The sequence below is a fragment of the Mus musculus genome, chromosome 6, assembly GCF_000001635.26.
Source record: "Mus musculus strain C57BL/6J chromosome 6, GRCm38.p6 C57BL/6J".
In the NCBI taxonomy this organism is placed as follows: Eukaryota; Metazoa; Chordata; class Mammalia; order Rodentia; family Muridae; genus Mus; species Mus musculus.
In genome coordinates this window covers 87,788,853-87,816,032 of record NC_000072.6, presented here as the reverse complement: position 1 = coordinate 87,816,032, position 27,180 = coordinate 87,788,853, and the positions used below count along the sequence as shown (strand labels likewise).

At 49.5% G+C, this 27,180-nt stretch overlaps 1 protein-coding gene across 4 annotated transcripts; it reads left to right on the top strand.

The window, feature by feature from the left end:
• Positions 1-3,868: 3,868 nt before the first annotated feature.
• On the top strand, positions 3,869-27,180 carry Rab43 (RAB43, member RAS oncogene family). 4 transcript variants are annotated; one of them, NR_104478.1, is made up of 3 exons: positions 3,869-3,907; positions 21,236-21,419; positions 23,193-27,180. NR_104478.1 is itself a non-coding variant. In NM_001039394.1 (3 exons), the coding sequence occupies exons 1-3, from the start codon at positions 4,489-4,491 to the stop codon at positions 23,441-23,443; spliced, it is 633 nt and encodes a 210-aa protein (NP_001034483.1). In that variant the 5' UTR covers positions 4,254-4,488; the 3' UTR covers positions 23,444-27,180. The 4 variants fall into 4 exon arrangements, 2 of the variants coding, with proteins under 2 accessions (NP_001034483.1, NP_598478.1); NR_104477.1 differs by lacking the exon at positions 3,869-3,907 and adding an exon at positions 3,935-4,032; NM_001039394.1 differs by lacking the exon at positions 3,869-3,907 and adding an exon at positions 4,254-4,686.

The following is a 27,180-nucleotide window of genomic DNA, read 5'->3' as shown; positions in this document are numbered from 1 at the left end:
TTCCTTCCCTGTTGGAGTTCCTGTCTGGACTTCCTCCAGTGATGGACTACCATTTGGAAGTATAAGCCAAACAACCCTTTCCTCCTCAACTTGTTTTTGGTCATGGTGTTTTATTGCAGCAACAGAAACCATAACTAAGACAGCCCCTCGCTCCAAATTCCCACTCTTGTCTGTACACCCCAGGAGTGGATGGAAACTTTGCCTGTCTTGTGCTCACCCTTAACCTAGAACATTGGCTCAAAGGTTGGATAAATGGCAGCAGCCTATTCTTGTTTCCTCAGGCTGATAAGGTAGGGATTTCTCACCTACACGTTGACCTGACAGGGACATGCAGTCCTGGTCCATGTCCCAGCCTGTCTTGATTCAGGAACAATAGGTTTCTAGGGTGGACAGTGTCAGGTTGGCTCCATTTTTTCCCCCTCCAACTCAGGCTTGTGTTTGTGCACTGGCCACTTTTCTTTCCTAACATCCCTGAACCTTAGAGGCAAATCACTGAAGTGTTTGAACTGAGTTTCCATTTAAGTAAAGTGAATAGTGGGGGGATACTGCTGCCACAGGTCCTTCTGGCTGGCGTGTTTGAGGACTTGCGGGGCAGTGGGGGACAGATAATGCTGGGGAGCAGATGATGCTAGAGAGTCTTGAATGTTTGGACATTCCTGGGGATCTGAAATGTCTCTTCAAGACCTGTGAACAGATATGCCAGAGAGAGAGAGAGGGAGAGGGAGAGAAGAGAGACGAGAGAGAGAGCGAGCAGAGGTTGGAGGAATGGATCCAAGAGGCAGATAGCTTGAGTATTTTGAGACAAAGCCTGTAGGCTAAGGCCACCAACAGAAGAGTCATGGGGAGGGATGGATTTGTCCTGTATTTATGGCTTTTGAGTATTTGGAAAGGGAGAGAGTCAGATGCCTGCCCTTTCTGTGGCCACTGGGTGAGCTGAAAGTTGACCAAAGGGCTACTCTTTACCTTGGCCAGCTGCAGCCCTAATCACCAAGGTCTCAACTGTTTCAGGGTAGCTGCTTTAATTTTGCATTTATTTCTCTAACATTTTGCAGCAACCATTCTATATTAAGGACACAGGATAGTGGTGGTTATATGGCCATCCTTGTAGTGCATTTTCCTTTATTCCTGTTTTTATTGGGGGCTCTTAAGGGTGAGCCATCCCACCTGCCCTTATAATTATTACATTTCTTTTTCTCTCCCCGCTCCTCCAGACACAGTTTGTAGTCCTGGAACTTACTCTGTAGACCAGGCTGGACTTGAACTTAGAGATTCAGTGATCCTGCCTCCCAAGTGCTGGGATTAAACTACCACTGCCCGGGTAAATAAATAAATCTTTTTTAAAAAGGAGGAGGAGGTTTGGCACAGGGCTTGCGATATGGCTTAATGACTCAGTGATTAGAGCACTTGCTACTCTTTGGAGGACCTGAGGGACCTGAGTTTGGTTCTCAGTCCACAGGCACCTATGATTCCATCTCCATGGTATCCAGTGCCCTCTTCTGCTCTCTGCAGGCACCCGCACACATGCGGCAGCCAGACATACACATCAATAAAAACCAGAATCTTTTAAAAATGTTAAATCTGTGGCTTGCTGAAATTTGAGATATGCATTATTTCAAAATTTGCTATCAAAATAAGACTTTTTTTTTAATAGGAAAAGTTGTATATTGAATACATATTTTTAAACTTCCCTATCTCAAACAAGCATAATACATGAAAAAAAAATCATCATTGTGTTTTGAAAAAATACACTGTCAAAAAAAAGGACATGCAGATTTGTCAAGGTGTGATTTATATAGCATAGAATATGATCTTTGAAAGTGTACATTTGTGTGTGTGTGTGTGTGTGTGTGTATGTATGTGTGTGGTGGGAAGTGCCTGTGCCTATATTCACATGCAGAGGCCAGAGTTGGTGCTGAGTGTCCTTTATCCTCCTTGTTTTCCGTCTTATCTTTTTTAAAGATAAGGTCTCATTTGAGCTTGGAGCTTGCCGTTTTGGCTAGGTTGGCTGGCCAGTGTGCCTCCAGGATCCATCTGTGTCTGCTCTGCCTATGGTTATAGGCGTGCACCTCAGTACCTGACATAGTACAACTGCTGGAACTCTGAACTTGGGCTCTTACACCTTCACAGTGAGCATTTTATCTGCTGAGCCATCTCCTCAGCTCTCATTTTAATGGCTTTAGTACATTTGCTGAGTTATGCAGCCCTCACCATGGGTACAATGTTTTTCGTTTTCTGAGACAATGTCTTCTGTACATCCCTGACCAGCCTGCTACTGTATAGACCAAGCTGTCCTTGAACTCAAGGCAACCCTCCTGCCTCAGTGTCCCAATTGCTGGGATTACAGGTTCACACTACTACACCTGGTTACACAGTCTAATTTTTAAAATGTCTTAGTGGTGGATTGGCTTTTGCTGACAGAACCCACATCTAGACCAAAATACCTTCTTTCCTGCACCAATTCCAGCCCAGGGCAGAGCAGAGGCCAGCGAGCCATGACTAACTACCCTTCTGCTTTCCCGAGTCTCTCAGCCTTTGCACTCCCCTTTCCCTTGGTGTGAGCTAGGCCTGTCTGAGGGGTATTTCCCACCCCACAGCCAACTTCAGGAAGGAAACCACTATGGTTCAGTGCACGTCTTGGGATGGAGGCAGTTTCTTGAGGCTGCAGTTCTCCACTACCATGAGTGTGCAAAGCATGGCTCTTGGAATTCCTTTGCACAGCACTTTAGGGGGTCCTGGCTGCAACTGCTGGGCATTTCTCACAGCCATGGAGTTCCAACTGTTTCAGAACAAACTCTTCTGTTTTCTCCAAGGTTCAGCCTTTGCCTTTCATCTACTTGGCCAGTGAGGCTGCTCACAGGGCCTGTGGAGATGGTGCCTGGGGGCTTGCTTTCTCTGCTTTCCTTAAGTTTCCTCTTCCCTTCCTTACTGGGGAAGTTTTGGATTTTGTCTTGGATTTTGCCTTTCGTTCATGGATGGATCTCAAGGCCCTAGAACAATGTTTGGCTTGCAACAGCCATTATTAAAAAACTATCGAATCAAATAGCCATGCAGGGCCTAAGGGGGCTGTCCAAAGAAGCTAGAGTATTCTCAGCTTTCTCTCATTTTTAGGGATGGGGCCTATTTGATCTAGTTCAAACTGTTTACAGACATCTGGGTCCCATTTCTGTGACTTCAGGTTTCTCAGGCCAAACTTCTGAGCTGGCTGACTCACAGGTTTCCCTTGTGCAGGAGGTGTTTGGCTGGGACCAGGACTCCTGTTCCCAGCCACCCCAGGTTTGACTGGACTCCTGTCTGCTCTATCAATTCTTCCAAATGGAACTCTAGGCCATTCTGCCCTCAAGGATTTTCATTTCCTCTGTCTTCCTTTTTCACCTAAGGGAAGCTGCCTTTACTGTGTGTCACCAGAACTTTCCATTCTCCGAAGAGGGAACATTGAGTTGTGTTCTGCCTCATCAGCCCTTCATTGTCAGCCATAGCTGTCCCCTGCCCCGAAACGACTCTTGCCTGTTCCCCACTGGGTGCAGGCCAGGCGAGGGACGGAGGCATGTCAGTGAGGGGTGGACGTGGGGCCCGGCTGAGAAGGGCATGAGGTTAGGGAATGATGAACTGGCGATTATAACGAGTTGTTGACCTAATAGGGGCCAAAGCCTGCTATGGGGGCGCAGCGGACCGAAGCGGAGTTGAAGAGGCGCGGAGAGCTGAGTTGAGAGGCGTTAGGGAGGAGTTAGCTCCAGGGCTACGAAAAGGTGCGGGTGGATTTCCGTCTTGGATGCAGTGCCTAAGGCGAGGTCCAAGCCAAGAGGCTCCGGAGGATTAGGGCGGGGTAAGAGATGTTAAGGGCGGGGTCAGGACCAAATAGAGGATCAAGGCGTTGTTGACAGCGAATCCGCACCGGGCTTAAGTCCGGGTTAGTGAAGTGCTGAGAAGTGAGAAAGAACGGTGCTGAGGGCGGGATTGGGGTGGTGTTGAGAGAAGGGTCGGAGGCTTTGGCCGTGGTGGGGTGCGGGCGGTGCTCGGAGAAGGATCGGGGAGGTGAGAAGCTTAGAGGGAGTGCTGGGGGGTCGGGACTGTACTGACAGGCTAGGAGGTGTTGGTTATGGGAGGGGGAGACTGGGCGGTCCTGGGGGCGGGACCCAGAGGCGGAGTGGCGGGAGATGGGCGGTGCTGGGGATCAGGGAGGCTCGCCCCGCCCTGAAGGCGGCGCACGAGCGGGCCTGAGGTAGCCGTGGGCCGGCACGGCACCGACGGCTGGCAGAGAGCTGCGGAGGGCCGGGCGGTGCGCTCCCGGGCGGAGCCGAGTCCTCGGGGCTCCGGAGCGGAGCGGGGCGGGGCGGAGCGGGACGGTCGATCGGTCCGCCGTGCAGCTCGTTCAGGTGCCGCCGCCGCTCCACGTAGCCCGGCGGCGGGCCGGCTAGGGCACACGGACCTCGGCCCGCGGCTGTCCTTAGCCCAAGCCGGGCCCTTGCGTCCCAGGACTCCCGCGGAGCCATGGCGGGCCCTGGCCCGGGAGATCAGGACGAACACTACGATTTCCTGTTCAAGCTGGTGTTAGTGGGCGACGCGAGCGTGGGCAAGACGTGCGTGGTGCAGCGCTTCAAGACCGGCGCCTTCTCGGCGCGTCAGGGCAGCACCATCGGTGTCGACTTCACCATGAAGACGCTGGAGATCCAGGGCAAGCGGGTCAAGGTGGGAGGCGGCGCGGCCCGCTGCTTTGCTCCCGGCGGGCGGTTCGCGGCCAGTCCTTCGGCTTCCCCTTCTTTCAGAACGGGCTTGGGCCTTGATGTCCGTGCTGGGTTCAGGTCCGAAAGCACCACCTTGGGCTCTGGGAGTGGTGACAGTGGGCGGCCAGAGCGTGGAGGAGGAAGCCTGCACCCCACTCCCGCCCCCCCGTCTCTCAGCCTGGGGACTCCTTCGAAACAACTTGCGGTGGAAGGCAACCTGCGGGCCGTTCCGTGAGCGCCACGCATGCCGGGACAGACCCTTCCCTGCGCGGCCCTCTGGGGAGCACTCAGCCAAATAACGACATCCCCGTGACCGGGAGGGACCAGGAAGTAGTGGCTGCTAGGACCGGAGGTCCAAAAGTTTTTGTCAGAATTTCCTCCCTGGCCACGCCTCCCCGCGGTCTCTTTTATGGACCCGGTGGTGGAACTCCACTCCACCAGGGCCAGCGCGGAGTTGGGGTGGGGGTGGGGGGCCTCCCCGACTAAGGGTTGATAGAAACCGAAAACTTCATCACAGATACCGGAAGGTGGGGGAGAGAAGCAAACTTTGGCAATGACCCCAGCAGAAACAGCAGGATGTGGTTGTCACAATGTCCTGGCAATGATTTGATAAATAATATTTGTGATGAATGAAATCAAGTTTCTTAACCTAGGTGTCTGTCCTCCCTAAAAAAAAAAAAAAGGTAGCATCCTGGACAGGACACAGCGCTGTTCTTGTGCACAGAGGCTCTTAGTAACTTTCCTGATTTCCACCCTGCAGAAATCCTTTGCCGTTTTTCACGGTTTCTGGTTCACAAGGATCTTCAAGACAGCTTTAAAGAGAACTGGGTGGGGGCAGTCTTGTGTTTTCAGACGTGAAGCCCGAGGATGGGAGTCTTTTGACCCTGTTGCTGGTGTGGCTCGCTGCTCATTTGGGTGGCTGTAGGCCTGTTCTCTGTTGCCCTTGGCTGGAATACTTTGTTCTTTGTTTCTATAAAGTTGGGATAATTTCTGGGTGTTGCCTCTCTCCTGTCCCATAGTGTAGAAAAAAAAAAAAAAAGCAAGTCAACAATCATTGTTTTTATGACCACTGTGCCTCTAGAGATTTGCTTGCAACGTTTTAAACGGTCTTTTGGGTGTCTTTTGGGTTTCAGTGTATTTTGGTTTCCTTGAGGTGGAAAAGGGCCAAGAGCAGGCAGGCAGGTTTAGCTGTTCTGGACCATTCCTTTGGAGCAGGTGGCCAGGGAAGGGCTGCCATGGGTGGAGTATGTCTGTGGTCAAGTTGGTGCCTTCCGATAATGCCAGTAGTCAGCATTCAAAGCGCAGTATGAAAACAGAAACATAAAGACGATGAGTCCCCTTTGAAAAGCTGTTGGCCTGTGCCCAGCATCCCTGTGCTGGATCCCTGTGCTGACTGGCCAGGGACGGGGCAGTATTCCTGTTTACCTGTGAAGATAACCTGTCACCTAGTGCAGCCCTGGATGGACTGTGCACTTGAGCTTAGGTTATGCAATACACTATGGTGCAGCTAGTTAGTTCCCTTCCTGATGGTCACTGCAGCTTTTCCTCCCAGGAGGCAGCCTCGAGGGCCTGGGAGCAGCAGAGCTGCATCTGTGTGGTGATACCTCAAAGCTCTGTTGCTTGTCCTTTCTATAAGCGGTTGTGAGTCAGCTGTTTAATGGTGTGTTCTACAGGCTGGAGGCCATTGTTACTGGTAATTATTCTTTTTGTGGTGTTGAGGGTTGAACTTCGGGCTCTTTGCATAAGCTCCACAAGGAACCCTGTCTCCCACCTGATCTGGGCTTTGGAAGGGTCTGAGGAACCTTAAAGACAGGCCAGCTGCTGTTCTAGCTCTGCTGAGGTTGGAAGTTCCCAGGAGTTGGGAAGGCAAAGAAGGTAGAGGCTCTGCTTCCCCATCGGTCAGAGCAAAACCATCATAATTACTCGGTTCTGTGTTCCAGTTGTCAAGAGCAGAACTATCTTATGTACTTCTGGGTTTCAGTTGTCAGGGAAAAACTATCTTACTCACTTCTGTGTTTCAATCTTACTTGTTTGTATAGAGAGTTCTGCTATAGTGGAAAGCTGAGAATAACAAATTTAGTCAAGTTCTTTTTTTCTATAGTTACTTCCCATTACAACTACTGTGCTATATTCTACTTGAAGAGATGGGCCTGTATACCTCCTCAGCCCTATTTTCTAACCTGTATAGCTCCCTTCTTTAAATAGTCCAGGATTGGATGGCCTTTGCATCTATTTCCTCTTGTCATAGATCCCTGTGTCCCTTAGATCCTTGTGTGGCTATTTTATTATTCGGGTTCTAGCGTGAATACTGCTTTCCCAGAGTCCTCCCCTGACCTCCCAGGTCTTTTTTCCCTATTGTCTATGTGTTTATAGGACTTACCTGGACTTGAAATGACCTGGATTATTTGTTTCTTCCTGTTGGAGATAAGCCCCTTAAAGACACAGATCCCTTTGGCCAGCATCAGACACATATGTTCACTATATGCTTGCTTACTGGTTAATATTTATAGAGGAGACGCTGAAGCCAAGGAAAGTGAAGTAACTGGTTCACCTGAGGTCTCCTGTAAGTCAGGGGCAACATCAGGATCTGAACTCTGGATTTGGCTGCCTTCTGGGTACAGTGCTTACTTTCTGATTCCCTCTGTGCCTAGAAAGGTCGTTCCAAAGTTCTGAAGGCTGATGAATCCAATCAACTATTGTCTCACTGAGAGCCGAGCATGCACTTGGGCTGGCTTGTTTTGTTTTTCCTCTCTCTCTCTCTCTCTCTCTCTCTCTGCCCCCCTCTCTCTTTGTGTGTGTGTGTCTGTCTCTGTCTGTCTGTCTGTCTCTCTCCCTAGGGCTGGCCTCAAACTCACTATGTAGCCGAGGACGCTCTTGAACTTGTGATCCTGATCCCTTTGCCTCTACTTCCCACATGCTGGGGCTTCAGACATCTATCACTACAACCAATTTTTATACCTAGGAATCTTATAAATATTTTCAATAAGAGCTGGCACCAGAATATTTCAGGGTGTTTATCAGCTAATGGGAACATTGAGATAGGGCCATTCAGGCTGGTCAGATGACTCAGCAAGTAAAAGCCCTGGCTGCCCGAACCCAGGGTCTAAGGTGAGAACAGACTCCTGAAAGTTGACCACTGACCTCCACATATGTGCCATGGCATGTGTGCACCAGGGTGTGAGCATGCACGTGTGACACACATCATATATAGACACACATCACATATAGGCACACGATACATTTTTTAAAACATAGCCCACTCAGTTCTCAGAAGCTGCTGTGGAAGTTCACAGGCCTTTTAAAATGGTCATTTGAGGTGGCTGCAGCATTTGTTTTGGGTCTGAGGACTGGACATAGCACATGGATCTGAATGCTGTTCATCTCTCTGGTTGGAGAGTCTGAAGGGGTGGGTCTCCTTTCTGCCTCTGCTGTTGGAGTCCTTTCTGGTAGCCTCAGGCCTCTTCCTCTCTGAAATGGGACTAGTGACCACTCACCTACTTGTGAAGGGTGTTGAAAAACTGTGAACACGTTTAAAAATATTTAAATTTTTCCTGGCTTGTTTTTTTTAAATTATGTTTTTAAATGTATTATTACTATTATTATTGTGTGTATGTGTGTACATGCACACATGTGCATGCACTTGTGTATCAGCAGGCTTGTGGGGGTCACAGGACAACCTTCTCTCCTTCCACAGTGTGGGTCCTTTGGAGGGAACTCAAGTTGCCAGGCTTCGCAGCAAGCCCCTTTATTCCCTGAGCCATCTTGCTGCTCCTCCCTAGATTTTTTCTTTTTTATAGATGATGTAATCAGATAGTTCAGATTACAGAAAGTCAAAGACTTAATAAGAGACACACAGGGAAGTTGCCCTTACTCCTTTGTTCCTCCCAAGCTACCCCAAGCCCAATAAGCAAAAACCAATTAGTACTGCCCACTTTTTTTTAATCCCCCAAGTATATTGTAAATAAAGCCAAAATTTATGATGCAAACAAATAAGAGGGCTTGCTTATTGTTGCTTCTGTCTTCTCTCTGGATGAGTAGGGATGGCCAGCTTGCTTCTCCTCCTCATCATTCCCCAGGTACTGCCCCCCAGGAAAGCTCAGCTGTAAGCCTGGACTGCCTTCCTGCTGCTGCTCACTTCCTCTCTGTGGGCACAAAGGCCTGTTATATAAAGTTGCCTGTGCAGATCACTAGGCACTCAGGCCTGGGTATAGGGAGCCTGGTTAGGATTTCATCCCTTTACATGGCTCCCTCGGGCCACCTGGCCACTTGGTGGAGATACCAGCTCACTTAGGACCAGGGCTTCCAGCTCATTGTCCTTGACTCAGGCTGTTCTCCGCCTCTAGAGTGTTCTTTGTTTTCATGGCTCCTCCTGTTACTTCCCAAGTAGGGATAGAGAAGGTTTAAAAGGAAAAAGGAAATGTGTGTGTGTGTGTGTGTGTGTCTGTCTGTCTGTCTGTCTGTCTGTGTATCAGTGTTGCTGATGGAACCCAGGGTCCCCATGCACTCTAGACAAGTGCGCCCCTACTGAGATACACTCCCAACCCAGAAGTTTTTGTTTGCCTTCCCAGTTTTTCCAGTCTAGGATCTGGTTTTGTGTCTGTGCATTTCCTATTCAGATAAAATCAATTTGACTTTTTCGGATCTGCTCAGAAATAGCAGGACTGTTAGATAAGAGACGTTCTAGGTCACAGTGATTTTATGAAGAAATCTGTTCTTGATACCAATGGCCACCATCCTCATTGTAAACTAAACCTTGCCTCCTGAGGGTTCTTACTGTCCTCACGCAGCGCTTGTGTGTGTGTTTGTGTGTGTGTGTGTGTGTGTGTGTGTGTGTGTGTGTGTGTGTGTGTGTATGTGTGTGTGTGTGTGTGTGTGTGTGAGAGAGAGAGAGAGAGAGAGAGAGAGAGAGAGAGAGAAAGAAAGAAGAAGAGAAGAGAGGAGGATGAGAGAGAATGAGAGAGAATGGGCAGGCTGTAGAAGCAAGCACATATTATCTTGGGCATATGATGACTCCTCTTCTAACTCACCATTCTCTAAGTTCCCCTCACAGACTTCGCCCTAGTGGATTGTCAGTGCAATGGGAAGTGATGCTATGTACAGTCTAAGAGAGGAAGTATCTCACAGAGTCAGGAAGGGTGGCCTCTCGGCTTGTTACTGACCTGCCTCCCTCTGGTCCCTCTGGTCTCTTTCCCTCCCCCACTTTTATTATTATTATTATTGTTATTATTTTGATAAAAGTTTTACTCTGTAGCCTAGAGTGACCTTGAACTTGTGAGCCTCTCTTTCACCTCCCAAGTGCTGGTATTTTGGGTGTCAGCTGCCACATCTGGCTCCTGCGAGGTTTCTTTGCGCACTTGGGCATGAGACATGTTTAAAGGTCAGTAGCAGGAGGGGCAGCACTTGTGTGTGTGCACCTTATCCTGTCACGAAGTGCTCCATCTGATCGTTGCTCTACTCGTGTGTGTGTGTGTGTGTGTGTGTGTGTGTGTGTCTCCACTGTACAAGGGAAGGAGAGGTAGTCCGGATGCGGATGTCTAGAATGGGAGCCTAGCCTTTTGGCTCCTAGTCGGGAACTTTTCTGTCCTTGTACTGTTAGACCCTCCATCACTGGCAGCAAGCGCACAAGAGCAACAAGTGAGGGAGGTGGGAGCAGTGTAAAATCTGGTCAAGGGGCCAGTGAGGTGGTTCAGTGGGTAAAGGGGCTTGCTGCTAAGCCTGACAACCTGAGTTCAATCCCTGGGACCCACACGGTAGGAGAGAATCAACTCTTGAATGTTGTCCTCTGACCTCCACACGACTGTGGCACACACGCACTTCCCTCTCCCAAATAAATGTTATTTAAAAATTAAAAAAATAGAAATAAAATCTGGTTATCATAGATCACTTGCGTTGTACATTTTGATGAGCAGTATTGTTTCAACATTGTAACACCAGGTGCTTATTATAAACAAATGCTTGTTCAGTTGAATTGGGCAGTGTTGAAAATGGCCACTGTGGGTAAGAGAAAACTTGCCTTGGAGACTAAAATGTTTGAATACAAAATGCTTTATTCACGTTGCAATAGAAAACCAACCAAATCCTGCTAGATAAGGAACCTGTAGCCGGCTGTAAGTTCACGAGGAAGAACCTTTTGTCGTTAATAGCTTCGTAAATCCTGTTTAATATCTTCTTTGTTGTCATTGGATGAGACGGGGTCTTGTTATGTAACCCTGGCTGGCCTGTACTTGCTGGACAGCCCAGGGTAGCTTTGTCTTTGGGACAGCCCTCCTGTTTTAAGAGCTGGGATTAGGAGCTTGCCCACACTCGGCCTCTTCTACCCTTCATTATATATATATCACTTTGTTTCAGAGCCCTCCTCTTCCTGGATGGAAAAAGGGGAAGCCAGTCCTCAGTGTGCTGTTTGACATTTGGTACTGGAGACTGAACCCAGGATCCTGCAGTGCTAGGCAGGATAGTGTTCCTCCTGTTTCAGCCTTCCTATGCTGATGTGAGCCACCTTGTTGGCCTCAGGTTTCATTTGAACCAGAGTTGACTACTGACACAATGGCAGGCCCTAGTGGCCTGCTTCCTGTCTGTAATCATCAGATCCACCCCTGAAGACCTGCCAAAAGAGGAAAATATAGGGTTTCAAAAAAGACTCTGGATGTAGAGTGTTGTGGCTGATTGAACATTCAGAAGGAACCCTCTCTGAAAGGAACAGCACCCATCAAAACACTTAAGTTCTAAGCTGTGATGTCAAAAATTCAGTCAGGTGGCTAACCTTTAGTCACACCTGTATGTTTTTGCTCTCTCTGTCTCTGTCTCTGTCTGTCTGTCTGTCTCTCTCTCTCTGTGCATTCATTCATTCATTCATTTATTCATGTATTTATTTGAAGACAGGGTCTTATTATGTAGCCCTGCCTGGCCTGGCACTGGCAGTATAAGAGATCAGCCTGCTTCTGCCTAAAGAATGCTAGGATTAAAGGCTTGTATCACCATGCCCAGCTTGATTTTGAGATAGGATCTATGTTACTAGCTTGGCCTGGTACTCCTGGGCTCAAGGGATTGTTCTGCTTCAGCCCCTAGGTAGCTAGGATTAAAGGCATGGGTCACTGTAGCTGGTTTAACATTCTGTATTTGGGATGGCATTGCTGATCATGAACACACGTAAAAATCTAAGAACTGATGCTTATCAGGTCTGATTGCACAAGCCTGTAATCTCAGCTACTCATAAGCTTCAGGCAAGAGGGTTGTATGTTCAAAGCCTGTCTCAAAAAGCAACCAATGGGAGTCTGTGAGATGGCTCAGTGGTTAGAGGTGCTTGCTACCATGCCTAATGACCTGAGCTTGACCCACATGGTGGGAGGAAAGAACTCACCCCCAAACGTTCTCTCCTAACTTTCCTGCACACAAAAATAAATAAAATGTAATAAAAAATAAAACAAGAAACTAAACAACCCACCAAACAAATACAACCAGTTCTTGGGGTTCTAGCTCATTGCTAGAGTCTTTACTTGCCCTGTGTTCCATTCCCTACACTGTAAAAAGTAAAAAATAGTCAGGGGGTTCACTTTAGGTTAGAGGGCACACCCAGGCCTTGAGACAATTCTGACATGTAGTGGGCCATGACAGGCATCTACTAAATGTGTCTCATCTCCTTTCTTTCTCCTTTTTTTTTATTTATTTATTTTTTGAGATAGGGTTTCTTTTCTATGTTACAATGGCTGTTTTGGAATTTGCTGTGTAGACCAGGCTGGCCTTGAACTCACAGAGACCCACCTGCCTCTGTCTATTACGTTCTAGGATGAAAGGTATACTCCACCATACTTGGCTCTTTTTACATTTAAAAATATTTATCTTGTTTTATGTGTAAATGTTGACCCTCATGTATGTGTGTCATATGTACGTCTGTGTCTGCAGAAACCAGAAGCAGGTGTGACATTCCTGAAACTGGAGTTACAGACAATTAGGAGAAGCCATGTGGGTGCTGGCAATTGAACCTGGTCCTCTGAAAGAGCAGCCAGTGCTCTTAACACAGGGCCACTCTGGCCCATTTTGATTTTGTTGTTGTTGTTGTCATTGTTGTTTTTTTCCAAGACAGGGTTTCTCTGTATAGCCCTGGCTGTCCTGGAACTCACTCTGTCGACCAGGCTGACCTTGAACTCAGAAATCTGCCTGCCTCTGCCTCCCAAGTGCTGGGATTAAAGGCGTGCACCACCACTGCCCAGCCCATTTTGATTTTTGAAGTGGCAGCTTTTTAAGGGGACTAAGTAAATCTAAAACCCAATCAGAGGAAGTAATGGCTTACTTTAGGTGACACTTTCAGAGGCTCTTAGGTGATTTCCTTGGCTGCTTTGGGCTGGTAAGTCAAATGCATCACGGGAGCATGTAGCTAAGGAAGATGAGAGAGAGAGAGAGAGAGAGAGAGAGAGAGAGATCTCAAGCTCATGTCCTCAGCTTTGGAGAGATGGCTAGTTAAGAGCACTGGCTGCTCTCCCAGAGGACTTGGGTTCAATTCCCAGCAACCACATGGAAGCTCACTACTATAAGTCCTCTTCCATGGGATCTGATATCCTCATATATACGTGCAGGCAAAAGACCAGTGTGTGTGTGTGTGTGTGTGTGTGTGTGTGTGATGTGTCCAGTGATCCAACTTCCTTCTACCAAGTTCCACTTTCTAAAATTCTTCCGCCTACCATTAGTGCCACAAGCCGGTCACCAGCCAATATACACATGGGCCTTGGGGATACCTAATACTCAGACTGTAACAGCATAAGGGAGGTCAGACCCTGGCGCGGGGGGGGGGGGGGGGCGGCAGTTTGCTGTCTATGAGGCTGCTAAACCGACTCCTGAAAGAATGCTTGTCATTGCACGCCAGCTAACTGCTTGATTGCCATTGGTATGGCTGAGGGGGTGTAGAAACTGGGTGAGCTTTTGGTGCTGAGGATCAAATACAAGGCCTAACATAAGCTCTTCTGCCAGCTCCCAAATTACTTTTTTTGAAAACTTAACTTTGCAGTGCTGGGAATTGAGTGTAGGGCCCATGCAACAGAACACAAGAAGTCTACCACTGACCTGAGTTTCCAGCACAGTAGGTTTTAAAGTTAGAAACACTCTTTGTATAGTTTCAATGAGAAACTGATTCCCTTCCCACTTAGGGATACTAATTTCATGAGCCCCCCTGCCCCCCCCACCAAAAATTACAGTTGTCAGAATAAATATCAGTTTGCTAACTATGACTTGTTAATATCTGCTATGTTTGTATTTAGTTGAAATATGTAGAAAAAAATTGGGGGAAGTACCTGAAAATTTCTGTGAAATACATAGAAGAAATCACACAGAAAAATAATTTTATTCCTGAAGTGCCAGGGTAAACTTCTAACTCTAACTGCTTCCTGGCATGCTGAGAGCCATGGCCTTTGGGGTAGCTTACTTATTAGAGTCTGTGCTTAGCCTGTTCAAGGCCCAAGGTATCACTCCAAGCTCTGAAGGGAAAGAAACCTTTCCAGGGTTTCAGGCTGTTGATGGGGCAGTAGGTGGTTGACGTAAGAGCTCTGGGGAAGCTGCATGGGACCTAGCTGGTGTTCTGTGGATTCTTGTGCTTGTTGACTAGAGGCTTGGACTGCAGCTCCGAATCAGGACAGTAATTCTCCTGTGACTGGCTCGTGGTTTGGTCCTGGTTCCATAAGTACCTTCTCTCAGTCAGTGGTCCAAGTCCTGAAGTGGGCAACTCTCTTGGGAATGCTGGTTCCATGATGCTCAACTGAACTGGGCCAGGCACCTGGGAGGGATGCTGTGCTCCAGTTCTCCCCTTGGTGCTGTGACCCCATAGCTGGTTGTAGGTGGTTGGTCCAAGTTTCCAGGAAGGGAAGAAGGGGTGTTGGGAGCAGTCAGCCCATTCTGAGCAACTGAGGCAGGATTTGTTTGCCAAAGGCACAGCAGAGACAGTCTCTTTCCTTCAGGTCCCATCTCAGACAGCACCTGGTACTTAATTCTGTCACTGTAGTGTCTGGAACGCTGAGCCAGACAGTGGACACACTTGGTGCCAACAGGGCCATAGCAGGACAGAGTGTTGATAGTGAAGATAGCTACTATAGTGCAGGGCCCTGTGGTGGCTATAGCTGCTGCGGACACATGGGGATGTATGTCTCGTGCTTGGACAAGCCCAGAGGAAGCAACAGTCCTCCTTGTCCAGGGCTATGGAGACAGGAGGGTGAAGGGAGGCGTTGGAAAATGGAGGAGTATTCATTCCTAAAGAGGGGGGACAGAGGGGGTTCAGATGCCATGGCTGTATGCATGCCAGACCATAGAAACATGCTGAAAGGCGTGGATACAGCTTGAGGGTGGGGAGAGATGAGGCCATGGATTGCTCCAGGCCAGCGTGATCCTGTGGGCATCGTGTCCACTGTTTTCTGAGGGCAGCAGGAAACAAAGTGGTCAGCTTTTTCTGGGAGGCCTGGGAGGCAGCCGGGCACTGCGTTCTGAGGTTGATGTGGAGGAGAGCCGAAGGACCCAAGGCCAAGCTAAGATCCCAAGCTGGTGTCACTTTCTTAGTACCAGAGTGGCAGGGCACAGGGAGGGCGGCGAAGAGGTGGGAAGAGTTGAGCCTGTCATGTGGTGCATTGGACTGAGGATGTCAGGAAAATTAAGAAGGCCCAGGAGACAGAGGATGCAGCTCGGGGTAGAGCAACTTGTTTAGAGTGCACATAGTCCCAGCTTACTTCACACCCTCTATTTCAAACAAACAAACAAACAAACAAACATCACCTTACCTGGTAATAGAGAGAGCTTGAGTTTAGAGACTTACCGTGGAGACTCTGAGGGCCAATGAGGGCAGAACTCATGGCTTCCACTTTAAGAATGCCATTCTTGCCACAGAAGGCTCTTCTGATAGGCACAGTCTCACGAGGAACTGACAGCCCCTTCTATTGGGTGTTGTCCTGGTCCGGTGGTGCCCATCTGAACTGGGCCAGGTGCCCAAGGATCCTGTGTTCCAGGCTCTTGGTGCTATGGCTCCATGGCTAGTGGTGGGTGGGTGGTCTGAGCTTCCAGGAAGGGAAGAAGGGGGTATCTGAGGCAGGGACTTGTTTGCCTCACGGACATTCAGGCAAGGGTTTGATGCTTGTGGGAGATGTAACTCACTGAAGAGATTTGCTGAAAAAACTTTCCTTGCCTTGCACACAGTGAGAGGCTAGGGCTGCAGATTGGGAATACAACTCTGAAGATGGAAGGAGTAATCTTGTGGCTGGACATGCTGCAATGCAGGAAGCCATGGTTCTGTCCCCTGCACCGAATAATTAGGAATGATGGCACATGCCTGTAATCCTGAGACTGAGAGAAAATGGAGACAGAAGGCTCAGAAGAAGTTCAAGGTTACTTTTGGCTACATAGAGGGTTTGAGGCCAGTCTGGATATAAACAACCCAAGAAACAAAAAAGATTGATCCTAGAGTGACAATGATAGGTGACAGGTCCGAGATGCTGACAGCTCTAGGCCCTCTGCTGAGTTCTGCTTGTCTGGGTGCAAGGCATTATGGGCCTGATCTCTTAGTGTGGCTGTGAGATGAGCTGACGCTGCGCAGAGTGTGATAAGGAAACCTGGGGAAGGCTGGCATAGCTGCCCTTTGTCACACGCTTCCTGGCATTGCCATGAACTCCCATGTAGGAGCCACATCGCTGCAAGGGACTGAGGTGCTTCCTGATGCCGTGCCTTGATAAACCATGTTGAGGGCCTGGGAGGAATTCTGGGTACACATGATGTCCATATCTCTCTGATACTGGCTCCTCTCAACCCCTGCTTGTCTGCCTCGCCGATGTCCTCAGATCAATGAGTTCTTACTTTTCTTTTCCTCTGGGCACTGGGTTAGAGTTAAGTACTGTTAAATACAGCCAGTGAACTATCGTGATAATGATAGATACCCTTTTATAATGTTTATTTTTCCTTTAAATAAGTTAAGATTTGGGGGCTGTCTTAGCAGTTCTATTGCTGTGAAGAGACATCGTGACCACAACAACTCTTACAAAAGATAACATTTAATCGGAGCTGGCTTACAGCTTCAAAGGTTTAGTCTATTACTGTCATGGTGGGAAACATGGCAGCATACAGGCCAACATGGTGATGGAGAAGGAGCGAGGGCTCTACATTTTGATCCACAGGCAGTTAGAAAGAGACTGTGTTCCACACTGGGTGTAGCTTGAACATTGGAGACCTCAAATCCCAGCCCTACAGTGACATACTTCCCCCAACAAGACCACACACACTCCAACAAGGCCATAGCTCCTAGTAGTGCCACTCCCTATGGGCCAGACATTCAAACACATGAGCGTAAGGAGGCCAAACCTATTCGAAGCACTACAGGGGCCAACATGATTTGATAGCTATTAAACTTTGCCTGGTACCCTGTCTGCCTTGAGTGGAGGATTATCAGTCATGTAGCTGGCTCTGATTGGCCTCATGGATTTCTTGAGGAAGCCATACAGCAGCCAAAGCTGTTGACTGCTCTAGCAGACCTCCTACTCCAAAGCCATCACCCCCGTCCTGACTGCTTCAAACAGCTTGCACTAGACTTTTGCCACCACAAGCGTGGTGAACTCTAGCAGCCATTTCCACAGAGGACAGACAGAAGGGGGAACATGCCACTGGCGGCTCAGCAGAAGACCTGTGATTGAGGCACACATGGCCCTTGATTTGTTTGAAGGACCACACCAACATGGCGATGGTGCAGATATCCTTGGCACAGCGCCTTTCTGGGTATATAAGAAGTCATTTCAGTTCACTTTATACTCAGCTGCAGGACACTCTTTTGCACTGAACCCTGGGGTTGCAGCATTAGCTCAAATGCAAGGCTTCTCCTGAAGGCGCTTTTCTTACTGTCTTTTGGTCCTTATCATTAGTAAAGTAGAATGAGATGGTGACATGAAGAGGTGAGGGTGGAACCCAAAGCTATGGTAGCAGTGACAGCAGGAGCAGTAAGAGGGTGGCTGAAGAGTTGCTGAGAACACCAGGTTAGAAATGTGGGAATGGAGATATCAAAGAGAGATAGAAGGCTTTGAAGAACCAGGGATGAGAAACTGCTAGCTACAGTTGCTTGAAGATTTCCGAGGAGCTGCCAGGTCTTAAGGGGCCAGGGTCCTAGACACATTAGGCCCGAGAGCTGTGACACTCACCACTGTAGGAACTAAAGCTCCAGATACTGAATCTCATTAAGGAGTGTGAAGCAAGCTGTGGGAGATGAGGGTTACAGTGGCTGCTAATTAAAACCCAGAGCAGTGAACCTCCAGCCTCAGGACCTGGAGACGTAAGCTAAGCCTTTGGCTACTGAAGCTGGAGCAACAGGTCCCTGGCTTGCTGTGAGGCTGCCATGCCAGCCCCAGGGGAACTCCCGTCACCTACTCACCTCTTTTTCTAAAGCAGGATGCCAGACAGCAGGCTGAACTTGCCCACCTACTGCACTTCCCTTGGAATGATTCTTGCCTTTTGACAGTTAGTATAACACAATGGGGCGTTTGCAGCATTGGAGAACCTGCAGTTAAGCTCTTCCCTAGAGGACAGAGCACAGCAGAGGAGGCTGGTTGGAGGAGGAGCCCTCAGACACTACCTCCTGGTTTGACTCACGTCCCAAGACATCATAAAAAATAGCTCAGGAACTCGTATTTGGGTCAGCCTGACCATCTCAATTTTTGCCCTGAGAACTAACTTTTCCAAGGTTCTCTTCTCTGGAACTTTCCACTGTCTACTTACTCAGGACAGGCTCCCTTTCCATTGGGAGGGACAGGACAGGGCACAGGTCTTGGAACTGAACTTCCAGTGATGTTTTTAACCTAATAAACAGGGTTGATTTACTGCAGCCATGTGACTTACCCAGTGGGACTGTGAGCCATGAATCCCTGGAAAGCAGCTTGCAGCCCCTGCTTCTCTCTCTCTCTCTCTCTCTCTCTCTCTCTCTCTCTCTCTCTCTCTCTCTCTCTGTGTGTGTGTGTGTGTGTGTGTGTGTTGCTGTGGCTGATGTTCCTTGCCTAGCTCCTAAAGTCATCGTGATGGATACTTGGTAAATAGATGTGTTCTATGGCATGAGTTGTTAGAGAGACAGGCACAGGAGTTACTTCTGCTTAGGGCTGGGGCACGAGTGTCAGGGAGAGCTGCCCCAAGGTGATAGAGGATGGGTAGAAGAGTCTAGTACTAAGGTAGGTGATACAGGTACATTGCTTCATCAGGGCCTCGTGGAGACTTGTGGGCCAGCATTGGCTGAGAGTTATTAAGTGTGGGACTTAAAAGAAATTAGGAGCCCCATCCCCACTGAGGATGGTGATTCCCAGTCTTTCCATTACAGGGCCAGAGAAGGGACTGAGACTCACCCGCCCAACCTTGCTTATAAACATGTGTGTTCTGGGAGTCCGTTTTTTACCTCATTGGGACTCAGAAGTGCTCTGGCCTACAGTTGCTTATGGACACAACTCTAGATATCAGAAATCAGAATTTCTCCTAAAGGTCAGGTACAGGCTGAGAAGGCTCGGCTGAGAAAGATTGAGACGCAGGGTATGGCAGGTGAGAGGGTGCAGCACCAAGCCCTGCCAGGCTTCCATGTAGTGGTAGGGACTGGGGTGGTGTCAGGCTGGTAGGTATTCTTGGCAGTTTGAGGCTGATCTTGGCAGTAAAAAAGGCTCTCAGCTTTCATAACACTCAAATTGATCCGCAGTTAGCTGTCAGAAACTGGGGCTTTGAGTCTGATCATAGGCCAGGCTCCTGGGATAGACACAGCACCCCGTCCTCCAATTTTTATTGGTATTGGACACCTTCTCATGCTAAGCACTGTGCTAGGGCCTGAGAATAGAAAACCAGATAAACAGAGGCCTGTTTTGATGGGGCTCACATGAAGTGGGTGGGGCAGTGATAATGTGTGTGTCTGGTGTCTGTGTATCTGTGAGTCTATGTGTGCGTGTCTGTGCATCTGTGAGTCTGTGTGTTTGTGTCTGTGTCTGTACGTGTGTCTGTATATCTGTGAGTCTGTGTGTGTCTATGTATCTGTGAGTCTGAGTGTCTGTGTATCTGTGTTTGTGTCTGTGTGTGTGTGTCTGTATATCTGTGAGTCTGTGTGTGTCTATGTATCTGGGTGTCAGTGTGTTTGTATCTGTGTGTCTGTGAGTCTGTGTTATGTCAGACTTAAGTGTAGCAAAGAGTGTTTACTTGGGGTCTGAGTTGGAACTATAGCTCAGTGATAGAATAATTGCCTGCATGTGTGTGATCCTGAGTTGCCAACACTGTCCAAAAAGAAAGAAAAAGAAATTGGGCTGAGGGAGTAGACGGGGCTACTCTGTGGAGGTGTTGACTGAGCGTTCATTAGAATGAAAAAGGAAGTGACCATCCAGGACAAAAGCCTTGCTGCTGTGACCCAGGAAGAAGTATAGGTCTAGCTATTTTGCTTTTGTTTCCTATTCATCCTCCCCCCCCCACCCCCACCCCCTACCAGTTTGGCTATGGCCCACTACAGTTCATTATGTTTCTTCTGCTTGGGATTTGTCGGGTCTCCTTGGATTTTAAAAATGGCTATCTCTTATCAACTATCGAGACTTCTTGGCCATTTGTTCTTTAGCTAGCCCTGGCAGAGATCATCACATGCACACTGCCTCTCCATTGCTTAGTCCAGCAGGGTGCCTAACATAGGGCATTAACATTTGTTAAATGAAGAAGTAAATGGCAGAGAAAGGCCCTTTACCCTGTGCTTTGGCCAAGGTGGATCAACAGGCACACTGCCCAGTCTAGCTTCCTCACCACCAGCTGTGGACTCATCAGGCCCAAAGCTATCCGACCAGGACCCAGTGAGCTTGCAGAGAAAAGACCTAAATGCATAGCCTCAGTGCAGCCTTGGAGCCAATTCCTTACCTCCAGATCTGGTGGTCAGCATCTGCAGCTGAAATCAGGGTTAAGGGGAGAGCCACTCCATGGAGGACGCAGTGCAGAATTGCCTCTTGTTGTGAGGCAAGCTGGTTCCTCCCTGTCCCCATCCCCCATCCCATTCTATTTCTTTCTTCATACTGGATCTCTGAGTCTCTCTATCTCTCTGTCTCTCTCTGTCTCTCTCTGTCTCTCTGTCTCTCTCTCTCTCTCTCTCTCTCTCTCTCTCTCTCTCTCTCTCTCTTTCTCTCTCTCTCAGGTACTCTCCTATTGCTTCCTATCTATTCCCTTTGTGGCAGGGTCTCTCCCTGAACCTGGGGCTTAAGTTTTCTTGACTAGGCTAGAAGCCAGCAAGCTTCAATGATCCTGTCTCTGCCCCATTAGAGCTGAGGTTCCAGCTGTGTGGGAGGCCTGGTTTGTAGGTGAGAGCTAGGACCTAAGCTCTGGTCCTTGGGATCACACAGCAACCACTCTGAACCTCCAAGCCACCTCTCCACTGTGGGTCTTTCTAAGTCCAGTCTTTCTAAGGCTGACAGAGGACTGTTGCTGTGAGCTACCTTTAGTGGACACACTGTTCTGGGCATGGGTCTGTGGGGCTGCCCTTCCTGTCCCTTTGACATGTGTCGTTGGGTCAACCCCTTCAGTTACAGATTTGGGACACAGCTGGCCAGGAGCGGTTCCGGACCATCACCCAGAGCTACTACCGAAGTGCCAATGGGGCTATCCTTGCGTACGACATCAGCAAGAGGAGCACCTTCTTGTCAGTGCCTCACTGGATCGAGGATGTGAGGAAGTACGCGGGTTCCAACATCGTGCAGCTGCTGATTGGTGAGCTAGGGATGGAGGCTGGAGGGGCCTGGAGCAAGCCTTATCTCTGCCTTTCCGTTTTTCTTTCCTAAACCTGCCTAGAGAGGGGCTGAGCTGGGACAGGAAAGGAGCTGGAAGCTGAACTAGGAGCTTGCAGATACCCATTCCCCTTGTCAATTCAAAGTTAGACTCACCGTTGAGGCTGGAAGGCATGAAGGGTGCTGGGGTTGGCTGTGCAGTCTCTGTATGCACCAGATCATCTAGCTGTTAAGGCGTGGTGTGTCCGCAGACAGCGCAACTTCTCATGCTCAGAGGAGGCGATGTGGCCGGCTTGCTGCTCAGAGGTTGAGCGTTTGCTAGTATGCAAGAGGTTATAGGTTTCATCCCCAGCTCTGCAGAGGGGAAGAAGCAGTAAAAAGAAAACAAGATGAGTTGCCATAGAGTAAGAACTCTATTCATTTATTTATTTGCATTTTAAAACTACATTTTGTGTGTAGTCTGAGCATGCAGGGATGCACCGCAATGCACTCGTAGAAGTCAGAGGACAACTTCTAGAGTCATTTCTCCCTATTTACTAAGTGGGTCCTGTGAACTGAAGCCAGATGGCTTGACTTGGCAACAGTGCCTGTACCTGCTGAGCCATTTTGCTGGCCTAGAATGAGTTTTAAACATTAAAAAAAAAAAAAAGAAAAAAGAAAAATCTATCTATCAGTCTATGTGCCCGTCTGCCTACTTGCCTACCTACCTACATCTGTTTGTCTGTCTGTCTGTCTGTCTATCAGTCATCTATCTGGTGTATGTATGGGCATACACACACATCAAAGCACACGTGTGGAGGCCACAGGACAACTTACAGTCTGTTTTCCAGCTTGTAGGTACTGGGGATTGGATCGGGTTACTTAGCTTAACAGCAAGCACCTCAACCCACCACTGAACCATCTTGCCAGCTGAAAGTAGGAGCTTTAAAATACAGGCAGCCTGACTTGGTGGTTACACTTGCCTTAGCTCTCAAGAGGCTGAGAGGCAGGAGGTTTGCTATAGTTAACAACCTCAAGTCTAGCCTAGGCAACCTAGTGAGAACTCTTAATTAATGAATCTATTTATTTATTTTAGGTTTATTTTCAAGACAAGGTTTCTCTGTGTAACCTTGGATGTCCTGGAAGTTGCTCAGTTGATCAGGTTGGCCTCAAACTCAATAGATCCGCCTGCCTCTTTAATCCTCTTTGACTGCTGGGATTAAACGTTCATGCCACCATGGCCCAGCTTCGAACTCTTGTTACAAATGGTTAAAATGTGGCGGGTGTGCTGGTGCTCGCCTTTAATCCTAGCATTCAGGAGGCAGAAGCAAGCAGGTTTCTCTGAGTTCAAGGCCAGACAGGTCTACAGAGGGTGTTCTAGTTAGCCACAGCTATACCTGTCTCCAAAAACTAGATTAAAAAAGATTAAAGTCATGGCTGGCGAGCTGGCTCAGTGGTTTTGAGCGCTCCCTCATGTCCTGAGTTTCCCCAGCAGCACCTACGTTTTGGCCCAGATCACCTATACTCCACTTCTACGGCATATAATTCCTTCTCCTGGTCTTCGTGGCTGCCAGGCAAAACTCCCATGTGCAGAACATTTTTTCAAAAGGTTAAAATAAAAAGGACTATTTTAAGTCAGTCACCACACCTAGCAGTGTTACCCTGGAGCTGGGGGAGGGGTCATGCCTGGGGACTTTTAGTGTGGCTTTGCTGGGGAGGACTGTGCAGGTCTGGCACCTGTGGCTCCTACCATGTTTTCCTTGGACTTTCTCCACAGGGAACAAGTCAGACCTTGCCGATTTCCGGGAGGTCCCATTGGCGGAGGCACAGAGCCTGGCTGAGCACTATGACATCCTCTGTGCCATCGAGACCTCCGCAAAGGACTCCAGCAATGTGGAGGAGGCCTTCACCAGAGTGGCCACGGAGCTCATCATGAGGCACGGAGGTCCCATGTTCAGTGAGAAGAACACAGACCACATCCAGCTGGACAGCAAGGACATTGCGGAGAGCTGGGGCTGTGGGTGCTGACCTCCCCTCCTCCTCTGTCTCCAGCCTGTCAAGCCCCACCCTTCAGAGTCAGCCCTCCCGGGCACTGGCTTCTCTAGAGGGATTCTGCACCCCTGGCCTGGATGCTGTGTAGGAAGGGAGATGCTATGCAGGGTATCCTGTGTAGAAGGCTATCGGTCCAGGGCAGGATGTGGACCATCCCACCAGCCAGCATCTGCTCTCTCGATGTTCTTCACATTCCAGGACTAGCCTGAGCCTCCAGCATAGACTGTGGTGGGAAATGGGCTGGCTGTGCTGCCCAACTGCCTCGTGCTGGTGTTGACCTTCTCCTGCCTTGACTGCTGCAGACGTGCAGTGGGTTGCTGCTCTCCAGGGATGTGGCTGGTACCCCAGGTTCTTCCAGGTCATTCTCCTGCCTCTTACCAAAGTATAAAAAGCACATCAATTAGACCCACAGACTGGTGCCGAGCCTTGTCCCGGGGAGGCCTGAGCCCATCAGGTGGGATCAGCATCTGTCCTCACTGCCAGCTTGGAGCTCCGAGCTCCCTGGGCCTGGCTCGATGCCTTACCAAGACCTCTCAGATGTTTTCTTTTCCATGTAGCATCCCATTTTCACTGACCCAATTGTAGAGTCATGGTCAGGGGCCAACTGGGAACTGTCTCTGGGCTTAAGGCCCAAAATGTTGCCAGTCAGGTTGCAAAAGCAGCTAATCTTTCAGTGTGGTTGAAGGGTGAGATAGGAAAGTGGAGGTTTAAGAAAAAAGGAGCAGCTTTCGAGGGGCAGCTCGTGGGTAGAGCACATGCTTAGCACATGCCAGGCCCCAAGTTCAGTCCTCAGCACCAAAAACAACAGAGGAGCAGCTTTCGAGGGGCAGCTCGTGGGTAGAGCACATGCTTAGCACATGCCAGGCCCCAAGTTCAGTCCTCAGCACCAAAAACAACAGAACAGCAGCTTCTGGGGTGTGTCTGAGGTTGAGGGCCCTATGGATGCCAGCCTTGCCCCGTGTGGAGAAGCCATCCCTGCGACGACTGTCCAGAGCTTCTAGTTCCCTGTGGTCCTGGTCTGGCTTACAGTTTCAAAGCAAAAAAGACGAGTGCCCACTGGCCTGAGACCTGCCTGCCTTAACGGGTGCTTCCTGCTGGGGTCAGAAGGAGTTGTTCCCCGCATCTTCCTCCTGCTGACATCCTACCCTTGCCTCCCACCTCAAGCATTCTGATCTGTCAGCACCTTTCCTAGGGAGATCTGGCCACAGGGCACTTTGCAACAGCTACATGGCAGCCCAGGGAGACAGAACTGTGGTGAACTAGATAAACAGGGCTAGACTCACTGGGGTCCCCTTCAGGTAGGAGGCAGCCTGTGTACTAGCTGAGCCTGGCTCTGATGGCATGGAATCAGGGTCTGCTCTGAGTGCTCTCAGGTGGGGATCACTGTGGCTGTACTGGGTTAGAGCTGCATGGCTCTAAGGGCTGGGGACCATGAAGCCCGTAAGGCTTTCTTAACCCGTATGATCCTTTTGGGGGCATGGCAGTGACCTTTTCACAGGGGTCACCTATCAGAAAACAGCTGACTGTCTTCCTTTCCTGGGCCCGATGCACTTGAGAGAGTCCTGCTTGCTGGTTTCAGTTGGCTCAAACTCTTATCAGGGAGAGCTGGTTCCTTCCCTGACCCCGCCCCTGCAGAGCCTGACTCCACCCACGGGTGGGTACTACCCAACTCTGAGCCTGCCCTTTGTACTGCACATGGTCTTCAGAGCCATCTGGCATCTGTGGTTCCATGAGTAGAACCTGGGGGGTTGACGTCTCCAGAGCCATTCAGGAAGGCAGCCTCTCATGGCCCTGCTGGGTGGTGGGGAGTTTGCCAGGTCTTTGGTTCAGGTGTTCAAATGGAAGTCCCATTTTTAGGATGTGTCTGTCTCTCTGAGTTTAGATACTGACCCTGCCATAGCTACCCACTACTACCCAGCAAGCCTTGCTCTTTAGCGATACCAGTGCTGAGCCCAGCAGGACGTTAGGGTTCCAATGTACTTAGGGCTTAGAAGAGGGAGGTCAGAGACCTTTTGCCCTAAACAGAGCTCTACCCTTTCCTTCACAAGATGGCAACTGACTGGTGATGGGGCTCACTTGCCACCCTGGGCCATGAGCCCACTTTTCTAGCCTCCAAAGACTGGAAGCCATGAAGCCAGTGAGGCAGTGTTTCTTAAGCTGTGAGTCTCAACCCCTTTAGTGAGCTCAAAGGACTCTATCACAGGGGTTGCCTATCAGAAAACACAGATACTTACATTACGATTCATAATTAGCAAAATTACAGTTCAGTAGGTACGAAAATAATTTTGTGGTTGGGGGTTACCACACCATGAGGGCTGTATTTATGTGGCGGCATTAGGACAGTTGAGGACTGCCAGAAGGGCCTAACCTGGAGTGGAACAGAACTCAGTGGGCTCTGCTTGGCCAGGTAGCTTCTTCACTGGTGGCCCCGTGGCTCACCCAGCAACCAGGAAGATTATTTCTTTCTTCATTCACAGGACGATAACCTCACTTCCCTTTCACAATCCCTGGGTGCCGGGTGCGGATGAGGTCCTGCCCTGTGCCCTTATGTAGGAGCGGTCCTGCCCTAAGAGTTTAGCACAAACACCAGTCTCCTTGACCCCTGCACTCCCCCAGCCCTGCCCTGTAACCACCCTACTGTCTCACTTTCCAGGTTCCAGTTTCACTGCCAGGTGCAGGTCTGGAAGGCCAGGCCCAGGGCCCTCAGCCAGTGGGGATAATCATGGTCTCCACAGCCTGCCTATCTCTCTGCTCGCTGTTATGTCTGGGGCCAACGTGACCCCCTCTCCCAGGTCTCTCAGCCAACCTGCCTTCTTACAGCACGGACTCCCACAAGTGACCCAAAGCACACATCTTTGAGGGGCGATGGGCCCTCCCCAGCCACAGGCCCTATCCCCAGCATCCTAGCAAGGATGAATTCTTCCCTTGACCCCAATTCTGTGGCCTGAGAGGGCCCTGAGTCCTGGACTGAAGCTGGCTTCTATGGAGAAGCTGCATCCGTCCCTTCTAACAGTAGTGCCAAGGCTCAGGCCCTCTGCTGAGGCCCCTGCCCCACCAAAGTGCTCAGAGCGACCTTTGGGCCTTTGTCGGAAGGTGCCCAGGGCTTGAGGACCAGAACATAAGCAATGCCCGTTTAGAAACAAACCAGCTGCTTCCCTTCCCCTGGGCAGGCTTGGCTGCCTGCCAACAGCTGCCCAGGGCCTCTGGGGCAATAGAAGTTTAATCTCTTCCCTTGTTTGAAGAGTTACTGAACAGCAGGAACAGGTGGAGGCTGTTGCTGTTGGGGAGGAAGTACCCACAGAAGGGCTGGTAGGGCCAGGGTGGTAGCAGCAGGAGAGAGGTCCTGTCCACTAAAGGTACTAGAGAAGGGACCTCATGTCTCTTTGGGTGGAAGTCTGTCCCCAAGGACACAGGCCCCAACTGGAGGGGATCTACCCGAAACCCCTGGTTCACACTGAACAGGTTGCCCTGTCCCAGGATACTGCCAGCAGTGGGCCTCTAGCCAAACTCCCCCCTGCAGGGCTTGGGCAGGGGCAGACTTGCCAGCCCAAGGGTGCCAGGCACATTGGGGAGATTTTCACATTACCTATTTATGAAGATGTAAGTCTTTCTATCAAATCTATTTTTGAAACATGAAAAGTTGCCTTCCTGGATATGTCAGAGACAGTGTACAATTCAACCATTAAACATTTCTGTATTGACTCTGTGCTCAA